The 23,150-nt window shown below is 36.6% G+C and overlaps 1 protein-coding gene across 1 annotated transcript in view; it reads left to right on the forward strand.

Moving 5' to 3' along the window:
- Positions 1-23,150, forward strand: part of KIF13A (kinesin family member 13A) — a 175,088-nt gene that overhangs the window by 117,320 nt on the left and 34,618 nt on the right. The window contains 8 exon segments of the mRNA XM_039866482.1: positions 1,018-1,129; positions 1,496-1,708; positions 4,038-4,148; positions 5,604-5,738; positions 7,840-7,970; positions 15,169-15,255; positions 15,354-15,520; positions 21,420-21,633. Coding sequence (XP_039722416.1) covers positions 1,018-1,129; positions 1,496-1,708; positions 4,038-4,148; positions 5,604-5,738; positions 7,840-7,970; positions 15,169-15,255; positions 15,354-15,520; positions 21,420-21,633 — 1,170 coding nt within the window.

Raw genomic sequence — 23,150 nt, forward strand, 5'->3', positions numbered from 1 at the left:
AATTTAAATGGGACACCAGAGGATGTCATTCATTCTTCAGGACTACAAATCTTTTATTTCTATGGTACTCTTTTCTCCAGGTGCAGAGAACATGTGTTAACCACCAGGGGGAGCTTAGTAGCCTAGACCAGTGGTTCTCAAACTCTAGGCTGCATCAGAATCACCTGGAGGATTTGTTAAAGTATGGATTGTAGAGTCCCACTGTAAGTTTCTGATTCAATAGGTCTGGAGTGGGGCCTGAGAATATGCATTTGTAATAAGGTCCCAGCACCGCATTTTGAGAATCATAGGCATAGACAACTAAATGCATTTATCACTTTGGATATCTTTCAGTTGGGGCTTCTTAAAATTTAAGAAGTATATGAATCACCTGGAGATACCTTCAACTGGTTCTGGTTCAGTAGGCCTGGGGAGACTTCCAAGATTCTGTTTCTAACCAGCTCTCAGGTGATGCCAATGCTGCTTTGAGTAGCAGGGGCTGGAAGAGTAGCCTTATGCTATCCTCTGCTTGAGTGGTTCTTCTGTAAACTATAATAACTCTACATGAAATAAACTTGCCAGCGGTAAGCAGACGAACAGTATATAGCTTATAACTTTTAGTGGAAGGGTACTCTGCAAATTACGTGGATATTGGAGGAAACAAAATTAGGGGCCAAAATGGTCCAAACTAGATCCAAAGAGTAAATGATTCAGACTTGTAACATAATATTTGGAATAAATTAAAACTTGCCAGTGTGATCTTTTAAATGTACTTTTTCAGATTCTGAAATGTATGTTTCACATGTTCTGTGACTGAACAGAATAGATTCTTATAGGCATTCTAATTTCATTTTTTTAAATTAGTGGAATTATTTTGTTTTTTCCTCAGCTTGACAAATTAATGAAGACTTGATTATATCAATTTTAGCACTTTATTGATCTGCATATTTTATACTTATTACTTAGAAGGATTATTGTTTCATGAAAACTAAAAATAAACATTCCATAAAACTAATTTTAAAATTTTCCTCTTGGTAGATCACTGACAACCTTGGGGTTGGTTATATCATCTCTGGCTGACCAGGCAGCTGGCAAGGGAAAAAACAAATTTGTGCCTTATCGAGATTCAGTCCTCACTTGGCTTCTTAAGGTAATTCAGTGTTCCAGTGTTCCTTTCCAACTAAAAATTGGCTATGTCTGAGGTGACAGCTGAAAGGTGTGTGCAAAGCTAACTAAATAGACAGTAAACATCTGAGAATACTGTAGTGCTCTCCTAATTCCTAGGAATGCAGAATGAAAACTTGTTTCTGTTGCCTTTTATTTCATTATAATGCTGTTTGGTGGGCGTCATTCATTGTTGTGAATATAAGGAGACCACATTTCATCTACTCATAAAATTACTTGAAATACAGACCTATTTTCACATACTGTTTTCTTCACAGAATAGTTTATTACTTTCATCATACTTTTTTACATGGGCATTGTTCCCTAAGATGCTATTTGAAATATTTTGTAGGACAATTTAGGGGGCAACAGTCAGACCTCTATGATAGCCACCATTAGCCCAGCAGCAGACAACTATGAAGAGACTCTCTCCACATTACGATATGCAGATCGAGCCAAAAGGATTGTTAACCATGCCATTGTGAATGAGGATCCCAATGCAAAAGTCATCCGGGAACTGCGGGAGGAAGTCGAGAAACTGAGAGAGCAGCTCTCACAGGCCGAGGTAATGTACAGCGTAGAGAATACTGTCATTAACAGCTACGTATGGTGATAATGGGTACTAGACTTACTGCAGTGATTGCTGCATAAGATATATTGTACACCTGAAACTAATATAATTTGTAAGTCAACTGTAATTTAAAAATAAGTTAAAAATAAAAAATAGTCTGGTGTTCCTTGTTTTTGAATTTCTCTGACCTATGATATCAGAGTGGTCAGGGCATGCTTGCTTGCAGCTCTAGGTCACCTCCATGTGGTTCAACATCGCAGTGTTGATAGGCATCTACTATGTGCTAAGCATTATGGAGACAGCATGAATAATACAAAACTTCTGTTCTAGCACCTTACAGTCTAGAAAGCAGACAATTAAGCAAGAGTTGCCGCTACCACCTAATTGTTTGCTATAGTAAATCAGTTGGCCCTTGAGCACACAGAACCAAGTGTGTTATTTTTATTAACATTATACACTATATTAACAAAAGGCCTTGCAGTTTTCAAAAAAGTTAGTTTTATGTCATCTCAAGTCATGGAAGACAGCATTATCAAGGATAATTAAATGGTAGGAATAATTTAGAAATCTTTTTTTTTTAATGTCAGCTCCTGGGAGGAGACAAAAATCAATAATTTTGCATTGTTGCCATCTTTCCTTGGCTTTACCCAGACTTTAATAATCATACTCTTTTCCAAATAGCTGTTGCTTTATGCAAGTTACCGAGGCGCTATCTCTTTTGAAACAGGTAGTAGGAGGCCAAGTGCTTTAGGTTAAGTCACAGGCTCCCACATGCCAGGACTTGGGTGTGTACCTAAGGCTTCTGAGTTCACATTCCTTCACACCACCCTCTTCTGACCCCTCTTTATTTGGGAGAGTATTAAGCGTGGGAGGGAAAAAAGGTAATAGTCATTATTTATTGAGCACTTGTATATCTGGCACTGTTTAAATACTTTTTGTCTATGGACTTATCACAAAAGTAATCAACAGGAGATAAAACAAACAAATGGGAGTGAAGCCAGGGATCTGAATACTCCATGAATTGGTGATCCTGGCAGTTGCATTATAATTTTTTTGTTTACATGTCTTTTTCTTCTTCTAGCCTATGAGCTTTGATAGCTCAAGAAGCTGTGTTTTATTAATTTTTTTCAGCCCTAACCCTAGTACCACACTGATACTGGAAGGCACTTAGCACAATGCCTTGCACATCATAAGTACTCTATAAATATTGCTATTTTTGTTATTGCCATTATAATCATCATTCAGTGCATTAAGCATAATTTTTTTATTGATGCCAAGAAGGATGGCAAAACACCTGAAAAATCAAAATGCAGATAACCTTTGAAGTGAGTCATGATCTGGAGTGGAAAGTGTAATGCTTCTGATATTTGTTTAAAGGTAGATGATCTACTTCTTTCCTCTTATCTCTGAATCTGCATATTCACTGTGACCAATTAGTCTAGGCCAGTTGGCTAGAACAATGCCTGGCCTTAAGAGAGAGGAACCATAGCAGATTCACCTAGAAGATTTACTTCTGTTTCCCTGTACCCAGCACTAAATGTCACGCTAAGGGTCTATTAATATTGTGAAACTCAGGCACAGTCAGTTATCCTCCATATCATTGCCACTTCAGCTTCTTGTCCAAGCTCTACCATCTTATTGATAAGGTTATACTCTATAGAGGCTCATGTTATTATAGAGTGTCAAAGCATATCGTTGCCAAGTAAAGGCCTCTCCACATTTTCAAGCTGCATCTATCTGTATTTAGACCCCTTAGTTATTCTCAAGTAACAAACTTAGAGGGAAATTACTGCTCTTTTAACCAGATGTCCTGCTTCTAAGTGAATAATAAATACGCTAGTTTTATTACCATCAACAAGAAAACTAGTTTAAAGGGCCCTAATTCAAATTTTTAAATAAACGAGAAGAATCTTCACCTTTCCTGGTAGGTTAATATAACCAGAATGCCTTTATTGGTGATGTGCATTGATCTCTGTCTTACTGAAAAAGAAATGTGCCTAAGTAACCTTCTTTCTTATGTTCTATTTCGAAAATAAACTTTAACATCTTTAACTGAAATTTAAGTATGATGGATAAAATTACTCTGTAATGATTTTATCAATTTAATTCAGGGCACTAGTATTTCTCTCCTTTAAATAGTAGCAACCGTTTGCCTCTTACATTTCATTTGATTAATAAAGGTCTAAAACCCCCCCTGACAGCATGTGACTTAATTGCTTCCAACAAACTGTTGATAACTGCTTAAGAAGGACAATAAATGATTGTCTTGTTTATAGTGGTAGAAAAAATTAGAAAATCAGATAGCTCTGGTTTCATTTTAAAGGCTATGAAGGCCCCTGAACTGAAAGAGAAGCTTGAAGAGTCTGAAAAGCTGATAAAAGAACTAACAGTGACTTGGGAAGAGAAGCTGAGAAAAACAGAAGAAATTGCACAGGTAGCTTGATAATTTAGGCCTAAAATATTGTGATTCTTTTTCATTTGCTGTCTTTTCTGTATTGTCAGTCACTTGTGCTCAACAAGTCTTTCGAGAACCTCTTTTTTGCTGAACTAGAGACTGCAAAGATCAGTTTTAGATATTGACTTTGTGTCTTTTATCAACTATAATTTGATTTATATATTTGCTGGAAGTGTTGGAGAACACTAAATTTGAACAGGCATGATAAAGGAAATATCTTTACTATTTCCTGCTTTACACGTTTAAACAAAAATCTTGTTTTGTGAATTTAGATCACTTGGCATAGCACATGGCTACCTTATTGACAGAATTTGTATCATTCAGCACATCATAGTTTTTCAATGTATTCGATTCTTTGGGCCTGATAGAAAATGCTCTGTGAACTTTACTTGAGAGAAAATATAAAGCAAGGACTAATGTTGTACTCGAATGTGAGTATGTGTCTTATGAATCTCTACACATGCATTTTATAAACGTTTTAAGTTCACTGACCACTTGGAAGTACTAGACCAATCTCAATCACATAGCTTGAAAGCAGTGACTGAGATCTAGTCCAGCTGTTTGCTTGTATGTTTCTTGTAGATATTATTCATGTCCTCTGCCCCATACACACTCACGTGCGCACACACACACCTAACTTCCTATCCCTCTTACATTGCTTGATATTTTTCCATAGCACTTATTCCCATTAGAAGTTCTATATATTTACTTGTCTTTTTTTTTTTTTATGGTCTATCTCTTTCCACTAGAATAGATGTTTCCGTGAAAGAGGGGCTTCACTTTGTTCGCTGTTATATTCTCTGCCCTAGGTCAGTACCTGTTACCTAAATATGTCATCAGTGAATGAATGAATTCAAGGCCCTCTGCAATAGGCACCCAATCAGCTCTTCCAGCTCCATCTCCCAGTACTTTTCCACATTTACTAAGGATTTGGGGCCCTGAAATCTTCCAGTATCCCCAGAGTCTTTACTCTGCTTTCCTGTACCCTTCCCCCAGAACAGCCTGCCCTTATCTTGCTACTCCATTTCTTCTGTTGAAATTCTTATGCTTCAAGAACCACCTTAAACGTATTATCTTCCTGAAGCCTTCCTTGTTTCTTAGCCCATCATAATCTCCGTCCTGTGAAGCCCACAACACATTGTTCCTCTCCAGTGGCACAGGGCTCTCCTCTTGATTCCAGTTATGTGGTCTTCCCCCTCTACTAGACAGTTAAACCCCTTAAGGGCAAGATGGTGTCTGGTTTACCCTTGGTGCCCCCAACGCACTAACACAAGACGTCATACATTTTAGGCTGTAAATAAACCTAGTTGAGCTTAGTGGGATGTGTAATTTAATTGGCATTGTCCCCAGAAACAGTGACTTACACTTCCATGGATACAGCTGGCGAATAGAGCAACAAATAGAGTTTCTTGCTTTTGTCTTCCTTGTGCACAGGAGAGACAACGACAACTTGAAAGTATGGGCATTTCCCTGGAAACATCTGGTATCAAGGTGGGAGATGACAAGTGCTACTTAGTCAACTTGAATGCAGACCCTGCTCTCAATGAACTTCTGGTTTATTATTTAAAGGTAAGAGGGTATATAAATGCATACAAATTCATGTGTAACTCTCAGTTGAATCTGGGTGCCTGTCCCCATGACTTTGTTTTTTGTATCTAGCTTGGCCTTCATCAAAAAGATTCATACTACAGTCAGGTCACCATTGAGATTGAAAAACAGCTATTTTGTATTATCCTGGGGCTGTGCAATTAGGGCATCAGAGGGGCACAAGTGGGTAGCTGAGAGTGTCAATGTGATCCTTAGCTATGGTGTCAAGGATTCTTAGAATATCTAGGTTCAATCACAAAGATCCTGAGACGTTCTGGAGAATCACACAGTTAATGCTTCTTAGTAATTCTAAGGTGATTTCAAGATCAACACAAGGCTAAAACAAACTCTTGTAGTAGTTTAGACAGCTAAGGTTCTTTCCTGTCTATCTCTTATGGACCTACATCCTCAGGAAATAACTTTTGATCCCACCCATCAAGAGTGGAGATGGGATGTGACTGTTTGGATTTGGGACTTTGGACTCAGGGTATGCCGCTGGCCACGTTAGATAGCTTATTGCAGCTGTTCTCAAACTTTCTAGCTTCAAGACCCATATATACTCTTTAAAAAATGTATCAAGGATTCCAAAGAACTTTTGCGCATCTGAATTATACCTGTCTGCATTTACTGTATTAGATACTAAAGCTGAGAACATTCAAAAATACAAATGTGCAAACATACAGTCCACTAATCCTCAGAACCATGACATCACACATCATGTAGCCTCTGGAAAAAACTGTATACTTGTGATAAAATGAGAGCACAAAAACAAATAACGTCTCAGTATTTTTATTAGAGTAGTTTTGACCTCATGGTACTCAGAGACTCCAAAGGTTCTCAGACCTTACTTTTAGAAATGCCAGCTTATTTTAAGGGAGAAATAAGACTTCTGTTTGAAATAGGGACCCCAACTGACATGAGGCAGTTAGCTGACCGTGAGAAACATTTTTAATCATATGAGTTATGGTGGTATATAAATATATGTATATATGTATTTAAATAGTGTTGAGGATTGGAGACCTAGGGTCTTGAAGACAGCTTGTATACACTGTCTACACACCTAAATCTCTAAATGCAAAGAAATTACCCCCTTGTGAAAGGTTAGATAGGCGTCTTGTTAAGGATTCTGATCTGCCTAGTGAATATACAAAACAGAGAATAAGCTAGAATTGAAGCAAGGACTCAGTCTCCTATCATCTTTTTTATTCTACTTTTTCCAGAGACATAATATGATACAAATAGCCCCTGACTTGTCGACAGCCCAATAACACTTAAGATTTGTTCATTCAGTAAATGATTAAGGGGTATGAAATTGTTTCTGAAATCCTAAGGCCTAACACTTTTTCTGTTGAATAGGAAAGTATTATTATCATAGTGATTAAATGATTTTTAGAGTAAAAGAAAAAGCAAAGGGACTGAGCAGTGGACTTAATCCCAGGAGTCACAGTCCACATATGTGTGAGGTTCAAAGTCCTTAAAATCACACTAATCTGTACATTGTATAAGCAACAGGCTTCATTACTCTACATAATATTAGTATTAGGTATTCAACTATTTTTAAACTTAAGTTATATATTTTAAAATACCACTTTCCATGAAATTACTTTTAGCCTTCTTGAGTTTATATAGCTGTTTTCAAAGCACTTCTGCTGTTAACTCAGATAATCCTTAAAAGAATCCCGTTAAGTAAATCAAATTGATAATATTGTCCTGGTTTTGCAAAAAAGAAACCTCGTGAGGCTCAGAGAATGAAATGGCTTGCCTGTATTCACATCAATAGTAGGTTGTTGAGTTAAAATTGGAACTCAAAGTATTCTACTGTCAAGTTCAATTTCCTTACATTTTAAGGCAGTATGTAATCACTGTTCACCAGGGTCATCCACCCCCCCCCATCATGTTTAAACATTGTTTTTAATTTAGTGTGTTATGATAAGCTTTTGACTTATAATGGTCCAGATATCTTACATCTCCTAACTCATTTGATATTGTCATGCATATGCTGTTGGGTTATTAAACTTTATTGTGAAAATTTTTGTGAGTTACTTTAAGTGTGGGTTTTTTTTCTTTAATATTCTGTTCCTAGGACCATACAAGAGTAGGTGCGGATACTTCTCAGGACATCCAGCTCTTTGGTATAGGAATTCAGCCTGAGCACTGTGAGATTGATATCGCATCTGATGGCGATGTCACTCTTACTCCAAAAGAAAGTGCAAGGTAAGAAAAGTAAATGGCCACTTAACATGTCTTGTGTGCCATATTTCCAGAAGACAACCCGTTCCTATTTGCTTCAGCTATATCAAAGTTAAGGCTACTGTGGGTCTTTAGGAATTGCTCTCCGATTACAGAGAACCGGATAGCAACATTTCAAGCACCACCTTTGGAGTAGGCTGCCTTGACTGGCTGGGTGATTTTGGAGAACATACTTTCATCTAAACTTCAGTTTTCTCATGTATAAATGGGGCTAAAAGTGGACAAAACATGTAAATCTCTTGCCTCAGTGCCTGACACATATAAATGTCAAAGAAAATTAGTTGTTAGTGTAATGCATTGTGTAAGGAACAGTTAATTAGATAACTTTATTGTTTTTGAAAAATTACTAAACCAGGCTGTATATATGTAAAAATTTGAGAATTGACAAGATATTATACTTTTTCATTTCTATTAAATGCTGCCTTAAATTATTTAATAAACAGATATAAGATTTAAATGAAGTTCTATAACAATATTCATTAGCACACAAATATTGAACACTCATTTTTATGCGGAAAACGTTACATTCATTTCAAATTATTCTGTTAACTATCGGCTATATAAATTTCTAAGTGATGAAAAAAGACTAATAATAGCATACGCGATTCATGAAAGTTTGTAGATCTTGTATGATAGTGATACAATTGTTAAGATATTTAATGGCAAAATGATACTATTCCTTAATTTTTACTTATTTCAACTTCAAATAGTTTTTTGCTTTGTACTATATTAGAAACTCTGGATTTTTTTTCATAGGTTTTTTTTCAGTTTAATTGAAATATAATTGACAAAGTTATATTTAAAATGTACAACGTAATGATTTAATCATAGTCTCTTCTAACACTATATCTAAAAATAATTGTAATCAGCAAATTTTCTTATACTCAGTTTTAATTCCAATTCTATGTCTTTATCCTACTCTTTTTTTCCCCACTCTGCCCAATCTCTTCTTTCCTGGAACTCCAAGATAGCAGTTCATTTATTCAGTAGACTTTGTTTGAAGATTTGTGCTGGGAATGCCCAAGTATAGGAACTCAAAGCCCAGTAGAGGCGAATGTATAGAAGCAATAGCTAACAAGAAGACAAGTGCTTTTTATAAAGTAATCTTTATAACATGCAAATCTGATTACTGTGGATGTATGTGGTGTGCGTAGGACTGGGGGTAGAGAGATCAATTAGGATGTATATATATATTTTTTTTTTCTTTTACTGAAAATAGTTTGAAACTTTTTCACATTTTTTTTAATTAAGTTTATTGGGGTAACATTGTTTAATACAGTTATGTGATTTTCATGTGTACTTTATAATTTGACGTCTGTATATTGTTGTATGTTTACCACCCAAAGTCCAGTTTCTTCAGCTACCATATATTTGATCCCCTTTACCCCATCTACCTCCCCACTCCTCTCCCATTTCTTACCCTCTCGTAACCACTAGTCTCTAGTCCATGTCCATGAGTCTCTGTTTGTTTTTCCGTTTCATTTGTTGCTTTTAGGTTTATATCCCACATATAAGTGATACCATGTGATTTTCAACTTCTTCTGTCTGCCTTATTTCACTTAGCATGATTATCTTAAAGTCCATCCGTGTTGTCGCAAATGGCAGTATTTCATCTCTTCTTATGGCTGAGTAATATTCCATTGTATATATATACCATAGCCTCTTTATCCAATCATTTATCATAGAACACTTCAGTTGCTTCCATGTTCTGGCCACTGTGAATAATGCTGCTATGAACATCGGTGTGCAATATCTTTTCAAATATGAGTTTTCAAGTCTTTGGAGGTAAATACCCAGTAGCAGGATTGCTGGATCATATGGTAGATCAATTCTTAGTTTTTTGAGGAAACTCCATACTGTCTTCCATAGTGGCTGTACCAATTTGCAGTTCCACTAGCAGTGTATGAGGGTTCCTTTGTCTCCACATCCTCTCCAGCATTTGTTATTACTTGTCCTATTGATTATAGCTATTCTAACAGGTGTGAGATGGTATTTCATTGTGGTTTTAATTTGCATTTCCCTAATAGCTAGCAATGTTGAACATCTTTTTAAATATTTGTTGTCCATTTGTATGTCCTCTAGTGAGAAGTGTCTGTTCAGATCCAATCATTTTTTTATTGGATTGTTTGTTTTTTTGTTGTTATTGAGTTGTTTGAATTCTTTGTATATTTTGGATATTACGCCCTTATTGGAGGCGTTGCTTGCAAATATATTTTCCCATTCGGATGGTTGTCTCTTTACCTTGTTGACAATTTCTTTTGCTGAGCAGAAGCTTTTTAGTTTGATGTAGTCCTATTCATTTATTTTAGCTTTTACTCCCTTGCCTTTGAGGTCAAATTCATAAAATCCTCTTTAGGTCCAAGATCCTTGAGTTTATTTCCTAAGTTTTCTTCTATGCATTTTATTGTTTCAGGTCTTATATTCAGGTCCTTAATCCATTTTGAGTTAATTTTGGTGTGTGGTGCTAGACAACAGTCTAGTTTCATTCTTTTGCAGGTGGCTTTCTAGTTTTCCTGGCACCATTTATTAAAGAGGCTTTCCTTTCTCTACTATATGTTTTTGGCTTTCTTGTCGAAAACTATTTGCCCATGTAAATATGGGTTTACTTCTGGACTCTCAATTCTGTTCCACTGGTGTGTATGTCTGTTTTGCTGCCAATACCATGCCGTTTTGATTACTGTCGCTTTGTAGTATAATTTGAACTCAGGCAGAGTGATGCGTCCAGCCTCGTTCTTTTTTCTCAGGATGGCTTTGGCAGTTTGGGGTCTTCTGTGCTTCCATACAAATCTGATAATTTTTTGTTCTCTTTCTTTAAAAAATGCCAATGAGATTTTGATGGGGATTGCATTAAACCTGTATAATGCTGTAGGTAATATGATCGTTTTAACTATGCTTATTCTTCCAGTCCAAGAACATGGACTATCTTTCCATTTCTTTGCATCTTCTTCGATTTATTTTAATAGGGTCTTATGGTTTTTATTATATAGGTCCTTCACATGTTTCGTTAGATTTGTTCCTAGGTATTTTATTCTTTTTGTTGCAATTGCAAAAGGGATTATTTTTTCTACTTTTTTTTCTGATGCTTCATTATTAGAGTATAGGGACGCTATGGATTTTTTGAACGTTGATCTTGTATCCAGAAACTACCGTATTTGCTTATTGTTTCTTGTAGTATTCTTGTGGAGTCTTTAGGGTTTTCTATATAGAGAATTATGTCATCCGCGAATAGTGACAATTTGACTTCGTTGTTTCCTATTTGGATGCCTTTTATATCTTTCTCTTGCCTGATTGTACTCGCTAGGACCTTCAATGTTATATTGAATAACAGTGGTGATGGTGGACAGCCTTGCCTTGTTCCTGATCTTAGAGGGAAGGTTTTTAGTTTTTCACCGTTAAGTATAAGTTGGCTGAGGGTTTGTCATATATGGCCTTTATTATGTTAAGGTACTTTCTTTCTTTACCAATTTCGTTAAGTGTTTTGATCATAAATGGATGCTATATCTTGTCGAAGGCTTTTTCTGTATCTATTGATATGATCATATGATTCTTATTTTTTAATTTGTTTATGTGGTGTATCACATTAATTGATTTACATATGTTGAACCATCCCTGTGCCCTTAGGATGAAGCCCACTTGATCGTGTGTATAATCCTTTTAATACGTTGCTGTATTCGGTTTACTAGTATCTTATTTAGGATTTTTGCATCTGTGTTCATGAGAGATATTGGTCTGTAGTTTTCCTTTTTTGTGTTATCTGTACCAGGTTTTGGTCAATTAGGATATTTTTTATGATATGGTTATAGAACCACAGCAAGTGGCAGTAGAGGTGAGGAATGAAATGTATTTGACAATTATTTGAAAGTCAGCAAGTTGTAGTGATCTGACTGGGGACAGGATGGGGACTCAATCAGTGAAAGAAAAGGAGAAGTCAGCAATCATTACAGGTTTCTTTCTTGGGAGACTAAATAAATGGTGGTGCTGCTAAACCAAAATAAGGAAAACAGAGGAGAAACGGGTTTGGGGAATGATAGATAATGAGTGGTAATAAGTTCAGTGTGGGATACTTTGAATTTGAGATGTCCCTGAGATATCAATGTAGAGATATCCAGTAGGACATTGGATTTAGTGCTGTAAAGTTACACTAAAGGTGTAGAATTGGCCATTATTAGTTTTGCCCTTTCTTGAAAGTGCAGTGGAAGGATTAAACCAATGTGTTGGTGATGGTCTGAGGATAGCATATGAAGGCAGCTTAGACGAGGGAGCCAGGGGGTCAATAGAGGTAACAAGATATAATCATGGAAGCTAAGGGAAGAGAAAAATTTTAAGGAAGGGCAGGTCAAAATAGAAGCTAAGAAGATTCTTTTGAGTGTATCAATTAGGAAGACACTAGGAACCTTGGAGTTTTAGGTGCCATGTAGTTGTGGATGCAGAAGCAAAAATGCAAAAAATTGACACTAGGATGTGTGGAAGCAGGCCAGCAATATTGGGTGTGAAGATGGAAATGAGATTGAGGACAGAGGAAGGGAGGGACATGGGGTTAAGGGACTTTCATTTCCTCAAATCTACGCTCAAGTCCACTAATTTGCTCTTTAGTCATGTCTCAGCTGCTGCTCAGTTATTCTGTTGAGTTCTGATTTTCGGGGTGTTTGTTTTTCATTTGCAGAAGTTCAAGAGCTCCATCTTTGGATGTGCCTGGTCTCTATTGGTAGTCTTGTTTTTACTCCATCATATGCCTTTAATAATTTTATTTTTATTTATTTTATTGTCTTTGAGAATTCTGTCCTCTGAAGTTGTTGGGGTCTCAACCCAACTGTTTGTTGTATCTGCTGATAACTTTACTTCCTGAAGTAGTTTATGATTTCTTAGATGCACTCATCTTCAGCAGTCTATCTGTAGGAGGTTTGTGGCCTAGGTGAGGGTACGTGAATTGTGCAAAGAGGTTTTATATTTGTTTCTTACAAGCATCCCAGGCATGTGTCCAACTAGAAATTAGTTTTTATGCTAATTTCTTGTCTTGAGTGCATTGCCAAATCAAGCAGTTTTCATAACTTTTTTTTATATTATTGTAATAAGCGTATACTGTGAATGGGAAAGTGATAGGCGTGTGTGTGTGTGTGTGTGTGTGTGTGTGTACACACCTAGACAGAGGTCTCTAAAGATACAGAATGTCACAAAAGTTATCAATAAGTAAGGGAGGCAAAGCTTGTGATGTTTCTCTCATTTGTTTGGGAGCTGTTTTTAGTTTTATTCTAGGATAACGCTGCCCAGAAGAACTTCTGAGATAATGGAAAAGTTCTGTAACTGCTAAAACCACTTTGGTAGCCACTAGTGAGTTGGTGCTCTTGAGCCTTGAAATATAACTAGTAAGAACTGAATATTTTAAGTCATAATTCAGATTTTAAAATAATAAAGTATACTGAGTGACACATTTCTGTTATTGGTCATCTACTGTTACTAGAATTTCTGGAGGGCTTTTTAGATACCTTAGTAAACAGTGGGCAGTATTTTCTTTAAAAAGTGACTGATAAATGCTTTTGTAGGTCGAAGAGATTTTTAAAGTTTTTTTAAACCTTAAAAAAAAACAAACTTTTCTTCACCCTTTTGGTAAAAATGGGTGTCTCTGTGTGTGTGTGTGTGTGAATCCATATGTATATGTGTAGACATACATATATATTCTGATTTCATTTTCCACTTTCATACATGAATAAATAGGTCCATAATTCCAAAAAGATGGGATACATACTTTTGAAACTTGAGTTACAATGTCGAGATTCATTTTGATTGGGAAGAAGAAAGGGAGCATGTTAGTGTTAAATATAAATACCAAAGTTTTATCATGTTTATGTATGACAGATTAAAACATTTATGATGATATTTCCAGAGTACTTTTATAAATATAAACTTAACCACTCAGATTTGAAATATTACTACAAAGGAGTGATTTTCTATGTGAGTTCTACTTACTCCATAACTCTGAGCTTTAGAGCCCTATAAATATGAGGAGCCAGATAATATTTATGAGATTATATGAGAAAAATAACTTATTGAAAAACTAAAACTCAAAATAATATAATTATTTTTGTTCATCAAACATCACCTGACAGTCATTTGGCAAATTAAACTTTAATTAATTAGTTAATTAATTCTTCCCAGTAAAGTTTTGTTTTTGACTACCAACAAATCTCTTTTTTAAGTGAAGGAAACATTTACGAGAAGACTAATACTGTCAGTGCTAAAAATTCTGGAGGCCTTTTCTTCTCCTAAAAACTGTCACAGTGACTATGCTTTAACTGTGTCAAAGGATCAGTTGACGAGATCATATAACAAGCAAGAAACCCTATGAACACTTTTGCGCTGGGTCATTCAGGTAACTGACCCACAGCCCCTTGATATCTACAAGTCCAAGACGTGTAGGCCAACACAACCCCAAAGACATGGTGCACATCATTTATGGTTTCATAATAAAGATGGTCAGAATTGCCTTCTCAACTTCCAGTTGTTTTGTTTTTATAATTTGATAGCTATTTGGGATTTAATCATGATACTTTTTTTTATGTTTTCCCCAATTATTATGGAAAATTTTAAACATAAAAGTGGAAAGAGAATAGTATGATGAACCCACATATCTCCATAATTCAGCTTAAAAAAGAACACCTCATAGACAATTTTGTATTATTTACATGCCCTCTCTTCCTCCTTCCCCTCTAGGTTATTTTAAAGCAAATTCTAGATATTATAACTTTGTATCATAAATATCTCAGCTTATATCTCTAAAAGATGAGTATTCTTAAGCATAGCTTCAGTACCATCACACCTAAAATAATTAACAATAATTCCTTTTCAATTATCATATATCCAGTCAGTGTTCAGATTTCCATATTTGTGTCTTATAAATGTTCATTTTACAAGAATATTCCATAGGTGGCAATGTCTGATTCCTACAGGAGCACATTGCATCAGTTTCTCTCTCTTTGAAGGATGTTGGCAGCCCTTGATCATCATTGCTTAGATCACACTGTGGTTATAATTCTACTCTTCCTTCTTCAGCTATTAATAAAATATGTCTATTGAGAGAAAATTCCCCAAGTTATCTCTTTGGCTACTGGGACTGGGTTTTGTGCTCTTTACCGTTCAGCTGATATCTTCCCTGGTGTTCCTTCAGGTCCTGTGTAAATGGCACCCTCGTGTGCAATACCACCCAACTGTGGCACGGTGATAGAATCCTATGGGGAAATAACCACTTTTTTAGGTAACATCTTTGTGTTTACTAATATTTTCATATACATTTTTTTCTGTTATCTGAGTGTATAACAAGTTGATTTTCTCTAATGGTGAACACTCCCACAGAATTAATTTACCTAAGAGGAAACGACGAGATTGGTTAAAAGACTTTGAAAAAGAAACAGGCCCGCCAGAGCATGACCTGGATGCAGCCAGTGAAGCTTCTTCAGAACCAGACTATAACTATGAATTTGCACAGATGGAGGTTATCATGAAAACACTAAATAGTAACGGTAAGGCCCTGACTCTGAATTCCTTCATCTTGGGCAGTTCTTTATCTCACACCATTCATTGAGGGATAAGTATGTATAAAGTTAAAGAGTCATTCTGAAATTTAGACACAAAATTGCCAATTCCTTAAAAAGGCCATCGGTGAGGGTCTAATTAAAAATTCCAGGGCTTGGTCTGCTCCCTTAGGTGTAACCAGGAAGTGGGTGGAATCTTTTTGAGAACCCTTGTTCCCAAGCCAGTTGTGGTAACGTCCATGGTCCTAGGGTATGGAATGACTGTGATGGAAATTCTTATCAAATTTACTATTTTTGACCTTGTCATTTCTGAGTCCTTCAGCGTATGAAAACCCCCAGGAGATTATGAACCCAGGAATTTCAAACAGAATCTAATGGAATAGGCACAACATTTTACTATAAACTCAGTTGGAAATTATACCACCAAAGAGATTTATTTAATATGCCCAGGTAACTTTTACAAAAATGATAGCTAAAATAAAAGGCTTTATAGGCTCTTGGCTTGACCTACATTCCAGCTTATTTCAGATCTTTAAGGAAGAGAGTCTTCTTAAAGCATTATTTCTAGATTCCTCTTTCTAGAAGGTTTTCAGGTTTGTATTAAAGTTCTTCCTCTCTGTTACCTTTTCTTTCTTCTTCTGTGCTCATACACATTTACATGCATTCAGTAAAATACATATCAAGTTCTTTCCTTGTTTGCTGTTTTATAAATCTGTTTCTTCCTTTTCACATCTCCCAGTCTCCTAATCACCACACTTAGAACCTAGAAACTAGAAGCAGGACAGGAAAGTTCCCCCGTTACCAAGCACAAGACCACATTCCTGAGACTAGAACTATTTTACAAGGATACAGTTGAGGCTACATTCAGGAGCACCTGAGCAAGTTGTTTTCTGGACTTTGTCCAATCTCGCTTTCCCATTTATCTGTTTTTTGAATATCTGAGGATCCCTAACTTGAACCCTGAGAGCCCTATGACAAACACCCTCTACCTAACAGGCTTGAAGAGCCTTTTGGTTTTCACAGTTGAGCTCTTCCCTTAAATGTTTACTTTCTCACTCCACTCTTTGAATAAGTCTATCTGGGGACAGATTTTGAGCATGGCTACTGAACTGCTGATCACATCTCTGGCATATCAGATTGGGGATTCTGTTGCAGGTATAAAGAGTTCGACCGTTCTGTTTATCTCTATCTATGGATTTTTAGCCTCAAGGACCTCTCTTTTTAATTATAAAAATGAAGTATGAATAAAAGGCCAGATTGAGAAACAAGTGTAATGTATTAATATGAAGTGTATAGATCAACAACAAAAAAGGAGAAAAAATAACTTTATGAAAGAAGTTTGGTAACTTCTCCTTTTAAACATCGTTAGGATTAGGAGTTAAATTAGCTATTGGAGCTTTTGACATGCAACACAAGGTGGACCACTCTGCTACTTGGTCACCAAGATGGGGGAATCCAGAAGACATTCGAAAGTGATGTTCAGGCATCAGGATCACATTAGCAGGTCATTTAACAACGTGCCTTAGCACCAAGCCTTCTGTGAGTGTGCAGGGTGTAGGCTCTAAACTCCAGGTGGAGGAAATTCCATTTGAAGAGAGCTTGTTTATTTTGATAATAATATCCTCTAACTCTGCAGGATATCCCAGTGGTGTCAATTATATATCATCCCACGTCACAGATTTCTAATTTAATCCAATTTCGACTTTCTTATCATATACATTTTAGACCCCTGAATAACCAAAGAGTTTTTAATAAGCATTTTTTAATTCTCTCAGTCCTCTTAGCCAATTAGTCATCAGCAGCCTGGCTCCTGGTGTTAACATGAGTTACCATTGGCATTCCAGATCAGGCCTTGCTCTCCAGTGTTCAGTCTGTCTGTTTACCAGTAATGTTTTCTCCTCCTCACTGCACCACTTACCCAATTCCTCTGGTAAAGGAGCTTCCCTGTGGGGCATACAGACATGCTCAGATATAAGTGCTGAAATGCTGGTAGCTGGACAATGTTAATACAGTTCACCTCTGCTGCTAGGTGGTTTCCCGATAATAAGCTTGTCTGCCTGGTGGTCGTCCCCTTGGTGGTCCTATTTGAAGATTCTCTTCCCTCTCCTGTGGTTTCAGACGAAGCTCCTCCACAAACACTGGGATAAAGGTTTTAACTGATTGGCATTAGCATGAGGCAGCTTGAGACTGGTTTTTAGCAGTGCTGCTGATTGATGCTTGTGCTCCATGCTTTGGCAAAATCTAACGTGATTGGGAAGAAGCTGACATTTTCTGCCTAACAGAGGTACTCTGTATTCTTGATTGAAGAGTGTTTCCTTTTCAGTTAAGACCCCTGCCTCCCATGTCCCAACTCCACTACCTTCCCAGTGGTTAAAATCTGTTCTTTTCCCCATGCACAAAAGTGTTCTTGGTATCATTACTACTATTACTAATGATTTCATTACTGTTGACAGTACAGCAGTCAGAACATTGTACTTCCAGATATGAATTTACCTGCATTATCCCAGTAATAGCCTAGGATATTATTTTTGAGTCTCTAGAGTAAATAAAGATCTAAAAACCAGTTCATTTGAATTAAGGGTAAAGGGAAACCTAATATCAATAAACAATAATGCCTTCGTTCCAAGGATTCAAAATTAGGAATCAGACACTCATCTGTTTTTACAGAGTCAATAGTAGCTCTAAAGTAAAGAGCAATTAAGGGATCAGTAAAGGGTCATAGAGCCCATTTATTCCCCTCAAAGGATCTGTTTTTCTCTGATTTAGTGCCTTGAACATCTTGGCATGAATTAATTCTAATTTATCACATAAATTCCCTCCAAACACCACCACCACCACCACTACTATCCTCTCTTTTCCATTCTTGGGAACAGGTAAATAAGTTTGAGCTCATTCCGCAGTGATTTACCAGATAAAGAATAAACTAATGAAGAAGAGAAGTGCTCTGCTCAAAGTAACTGTGGTCCTTTTTCTCTTCCTAAAATACCTACCTTTTTGTTATCTTGATAGTCCTTCAGCTCCAGGCTCACTGAGTTTTAAAATAGTTTGTTCGAAATAAGGAAAATGATAGGGGAAAAATAAAATTGTGGGCATTCTGTTGGTAGTTGATTGGTCATTTGAGAATAAGCCAAATAATCTTTAGCTTTTGTCCTAAACCGTATCAGGGAGTCAGATTGACTTGCCAATTAGGGTGATCTATTTAAAAAATAGGCTGTGTAGTGATAAAGGCTTGAAACTGGTTAATTTGAAAAGAAAATGTAATCAAATATGTCTAAGAGAAAGGTGTTTCCAGACTTGTGTTAGGATTAGAAGTTAAAAAACAAAACCCTCAGCCCCTGTACCTCTACTAGGGTTGTGTGTGGCATGGCCACACTTGAGTCCCCGGGCATGGCTTATCAGGCTGTACTGGGGCAGACTCAGGGAGGGATGCTTTGAATTGCTCTCGCTTCAATACCTACACATTTATTTGTAGCCATGACAAATCCTGGTAAGTAGTAGGGGTATTATGACAGCTGCTAAAGCAGTTTAAAACAGCCTCTGCATGGCGTGAAACCTTTGGGTGGAATCTCCTCTACTTTAGCCATTTGGGATCATGTGTTTTTCTACACACCACTGACTAGCAAATAGAAATAAGAATTTGATATCTTATTCAGTGTCTTTTAGCAAAAAAAACTCTAGCATATGGAATAGTGTGTTTTCCACTTTTCATTCTCTAGAAAAGATTCATAAACACTAAGTCAGAGCCCTTGAAAATAAGACTCTATGTAAATATAAATGGATGATAAGGACCTTGTTCTTTACTTTTAAACCTAAAGCCCACATAGAGCAAATATATATACTGTTTTAGAAATATATTTTTTTAATTCCAAGAAAACTTTTCTTCATCTCTGGCCCTTATATTTAAAATTGTTTCAGATTCTGCCAAAAAAAAAAAAAGTCACCTATTCTTTTTTTTTTCAGAAGTTTTAGGGCTATGTCATGAGTTCTAATGCTCCGGAGTGCATAGATTTTTACTCTTTGGAAAAAGTCTTGCCTATTCATGGTCTGCCTTTGTGTAGGGTTTTTTTGGGGGAGTCCTTTGTGTTTTTGAGGGAGGTGATGAGAGGGAGTGGTGTAGGTGGTGGTGATGATGGTTGTTAATTTTCCATCAGCTTTTAAAGTAACATATTTTAGGGACTGACAACTCTATGAAAAAAATTATTCTGCTTTGAAAAAATGTTGAATTTGAGACTTTCATATCAGCAAAGAACAGTATTTTTTTTAAAGATCTCTTTAACAAAGTACTAATTCTGAGCAAAATGTTGGAGGTCAGAATACCATAATTATTAATAAGTTTATGTCTCCCTTAACCAGTTAGCTCTGATTGATCTGAGGTCAGATGTGAGCTTAGGTCAGCTACTTAACCTGCTGAGCCCCAATTTCCTCATCTTTAAAATGAGAATGATATCCACCCTTAGGATTGTTGCAAGGCTGTCATGAGCTGATGCATGCAAAGGGTGTAGTTCCTCTACCTGAAGATATAGCCAGTAGTTAAAAGAATTATTATTGCCGTTGTGGTTATTATTTTTATTAAAACAACTCACCTATACTGTTCATATTGTGATATTTTTTAATTGCTTTCTGCTTTTTTTTTGGTATTATTTAACCTTATTTTCTAAGCCAACATGCTGTCTTTTTTTCTTACTGTTCATGTAGAAAGTTAGTACAATTTTACACATTTATTTCACAAATCGATAGGGTCTTCTGGAAAAGTCAGTCAATAGTTATCAGATGTTATATAAATTCCTCTTGTCATCTTTATTTCCCACTCTTATCCTGGAAATTAAACTGAGAGTCAGTTTGTGGAAATACAACACAAATAGCACTAAATAACAGGCAACGTGTCCGTGTACAAGAAGGAAATTATGTCCCAGGCTAGCCTGAGAATATGAATTTATCTCTTCTAGGTCCTTTGTATTTCAGGGAGATATTTATGTGATGGTGATTTTCTTGTTTACCATCCAGATAGTCTAATAGACTATTACCCTACAGTCTGCTCACTTAGAGATGTTAGTAACTTTCTTCTTTATACATTTGGTCAGTGCCTTAATCATTCTCCATGGCTTTGAGTTCGTTGATCATTACCAAGCTAATGTCCTCCCCCAGCCAATTATCTCTTTAGGATCAAGTCTTACATCACAGCCACCACTTGTTATAGTACGGCCCTTTTGAGCATGACCTATTAGTATCTCTATGCCTATTCACCTACATATTGGTGACCTCTAGATCTGCAAAATGAAAAAAAAAATCAGAAAAATAGCCTTTTATTTTTACAAGTGAATTACCCTCTTAGATATAGCACCTGAGAAATTGCGACTATATACTCAATATTTTCAGATATATGCTATGATCTGTAAGTTCCCACATTAGAGAAATTCAGGAGTAATAAGATTTGTGGTTTAAATCAGAATTATAAATCCTTTATCATATCACTAAAACTGAATGCTAAATGGACATAGGAATTGACTACCATAAAAATCAGATCTTCTGTGCCTCTGTCTTTGCCATTGTCCTAGATTCATTATGTGTTTCTTCTCAGTGGATAGGATCCCATCCCCTTCCCCTCTACTCTGTTTATAGTAGATTAATGGTCTATCTAAACATTAGGATGGAAGAAAGTAACATAGTAGATGTGAGAAATGTTTACATGTAAGGGAACTTATCTGAAATGTTAGTAAAAAAGAAAATTGAGATGATCTCATCTGACAAGGCTGCTCAGCCCTCTCATAGAAAGCATATTGAAAGGCCATATTCTGGGGAAGAAGATAATTCTTGCTGAAGAAGCACTGGCAGGCTGCCTGTCATAGCCACCGCTGAAGACACCTTGTCCCGTCTCTTGGCTTACCAGACCCAGTTCAAAATGTGGTTCAGGTCCTGGAGAAACAATACCTGGAAGAAAAGCGGAGTGCCCTTGAGGAGCAGCGGCTCATGTATGAGCGAGAGCTGGAGCAGCTCCGCCAGCAGCTCTCCCCCGAGAGGCAGCCCCAGAGCAACGTCCCTGACCGCCTGGCCTACAGCAGCCAGACAGCTCAGCAGAAGGTGACGCAGTGGGAGGAGGAGAGGTAAGAAGGGAACCTGGGAGACCTAGAGTCAAGGCTCCAGGGCTGTGCGGCTTTGGGGGTGGGTCGTGAGAAATGTCAAAGGGAGACAGACCTAGCACAGAAGGAAATCTTAGTCACATATCTGGATCGTTATCAGCTGGCTTTTCTTTTCAGTGGTATTGTCCATCCTAAGCATGTTTACTGTTAGTTGCTAAAGACATACCTGCCCCCCTTACCTACTTTTAGTAAAAATGGTACCAAGTTAGAAGGCATAGACTGTTATGTATTGAAATGGAGATAGTTTGGATAATTCTTTAGCATAAAGGCCATTCTCATTTTTCATTTCTCTTACTTTTGATTCTGTTTAAATACAACTTCAGTGTTAAGAAATCTCCTACATGTGAATTTTTAAAATTTATAACTTTAAAATACTTATATTAGAACTGAGGTAATGGTAGAAGAAATGGTAACAATAACAATAAGGGCAATAAATTATTGCTAACTTCTGTTGTGTTCTTACTACAGTCTAGGTATGGTGCTAATTTTATTTCTCAGTCCCTACAGCTCTGTGCCAGAGAAACTATTATCTCTATCTTGTAGGTAGGGCAATCAGTTTAAATATACTGCCTGAGTCACCCATCTAGTGAAAAGGCCAGAATGAAAAGGTCTGTCTATATATATACCCATTAATAACTCCTTTGTTATAATAAAAACTAATAGTAATAAAAGCAGCATATGATATTTATAGAGCATTAACCATGTGCCAGGCACTAAGTGCTTTATATATATTCATCCATTCTTCACATCTGCTACTACATTTTAGCATTTTCACCCCCATTTTATATATATTCATCCATTCTTCACATCTGCTACTACATTTTAGCATTTTCACCCCCATTTCACACATGAGCATACTGAGGCTGAGAGGTTAAATGACTTTCGCAAAGCCATTTTCTGATCAGTTGGGACAGTGAGATCACAGCCTGGGCAGTCTGACTTCAGAGTTGCTACTCTAATTCTTGTAACCAAACTGCATATCTCTCTAGCAGTGAGATACTTTACTTGAACCACATCCAGGGGAGATGACCCCCTAAGAGGAGGAAAGGGCACCTTACTCTACATTAAAAGGCTCACCACAGTAATGCATTTGATTGTCTGTTCTAAATTAAGAGAAGAGTCAGTTACATTTTCCCCAGGAGCTGCCTGCTCATCTGGATACTAAAGTGTGAATAATTATCGTACTTAACAATATATTATTTTTTATATTTTGCGCCTGGATGAAACAAAGGTTAGCAGATGGTGCTTTTTCTGAAGTGCTGCCTTTTCCACATTTACTATGAGCTAGTGGCTTTAAGCAACAGCTAGCTAAAGGTAATTGGTATAATTGTACCTGCTGATACCCATTCTACTTGTCCTATTTACTTTTCTATGTACTGAAGATTATAAAAGACAAAAATGTATGCGATAGAAACGGTGGATTGCTTTTTGTTTTTGTTTTATTCTTTTTTACTTGTTTTCTTTTTCTTGGATTATTTTTA

This window comes from Pteropus medius, unplaced genomic scaffold, assembly GCF_902729225.1.
Source record: "Pteropus medius unplaced genomic scaffold, Ma_sr-lr_union100, whole genome shotgun sequence".
In the NCBI taxonomy this organism is placed as follows: Eukaryota; Metazoa; Chordata; class Mammalia; order Chiroptera; family Pteropodidae; genus Pteropus; species Pteropus medius.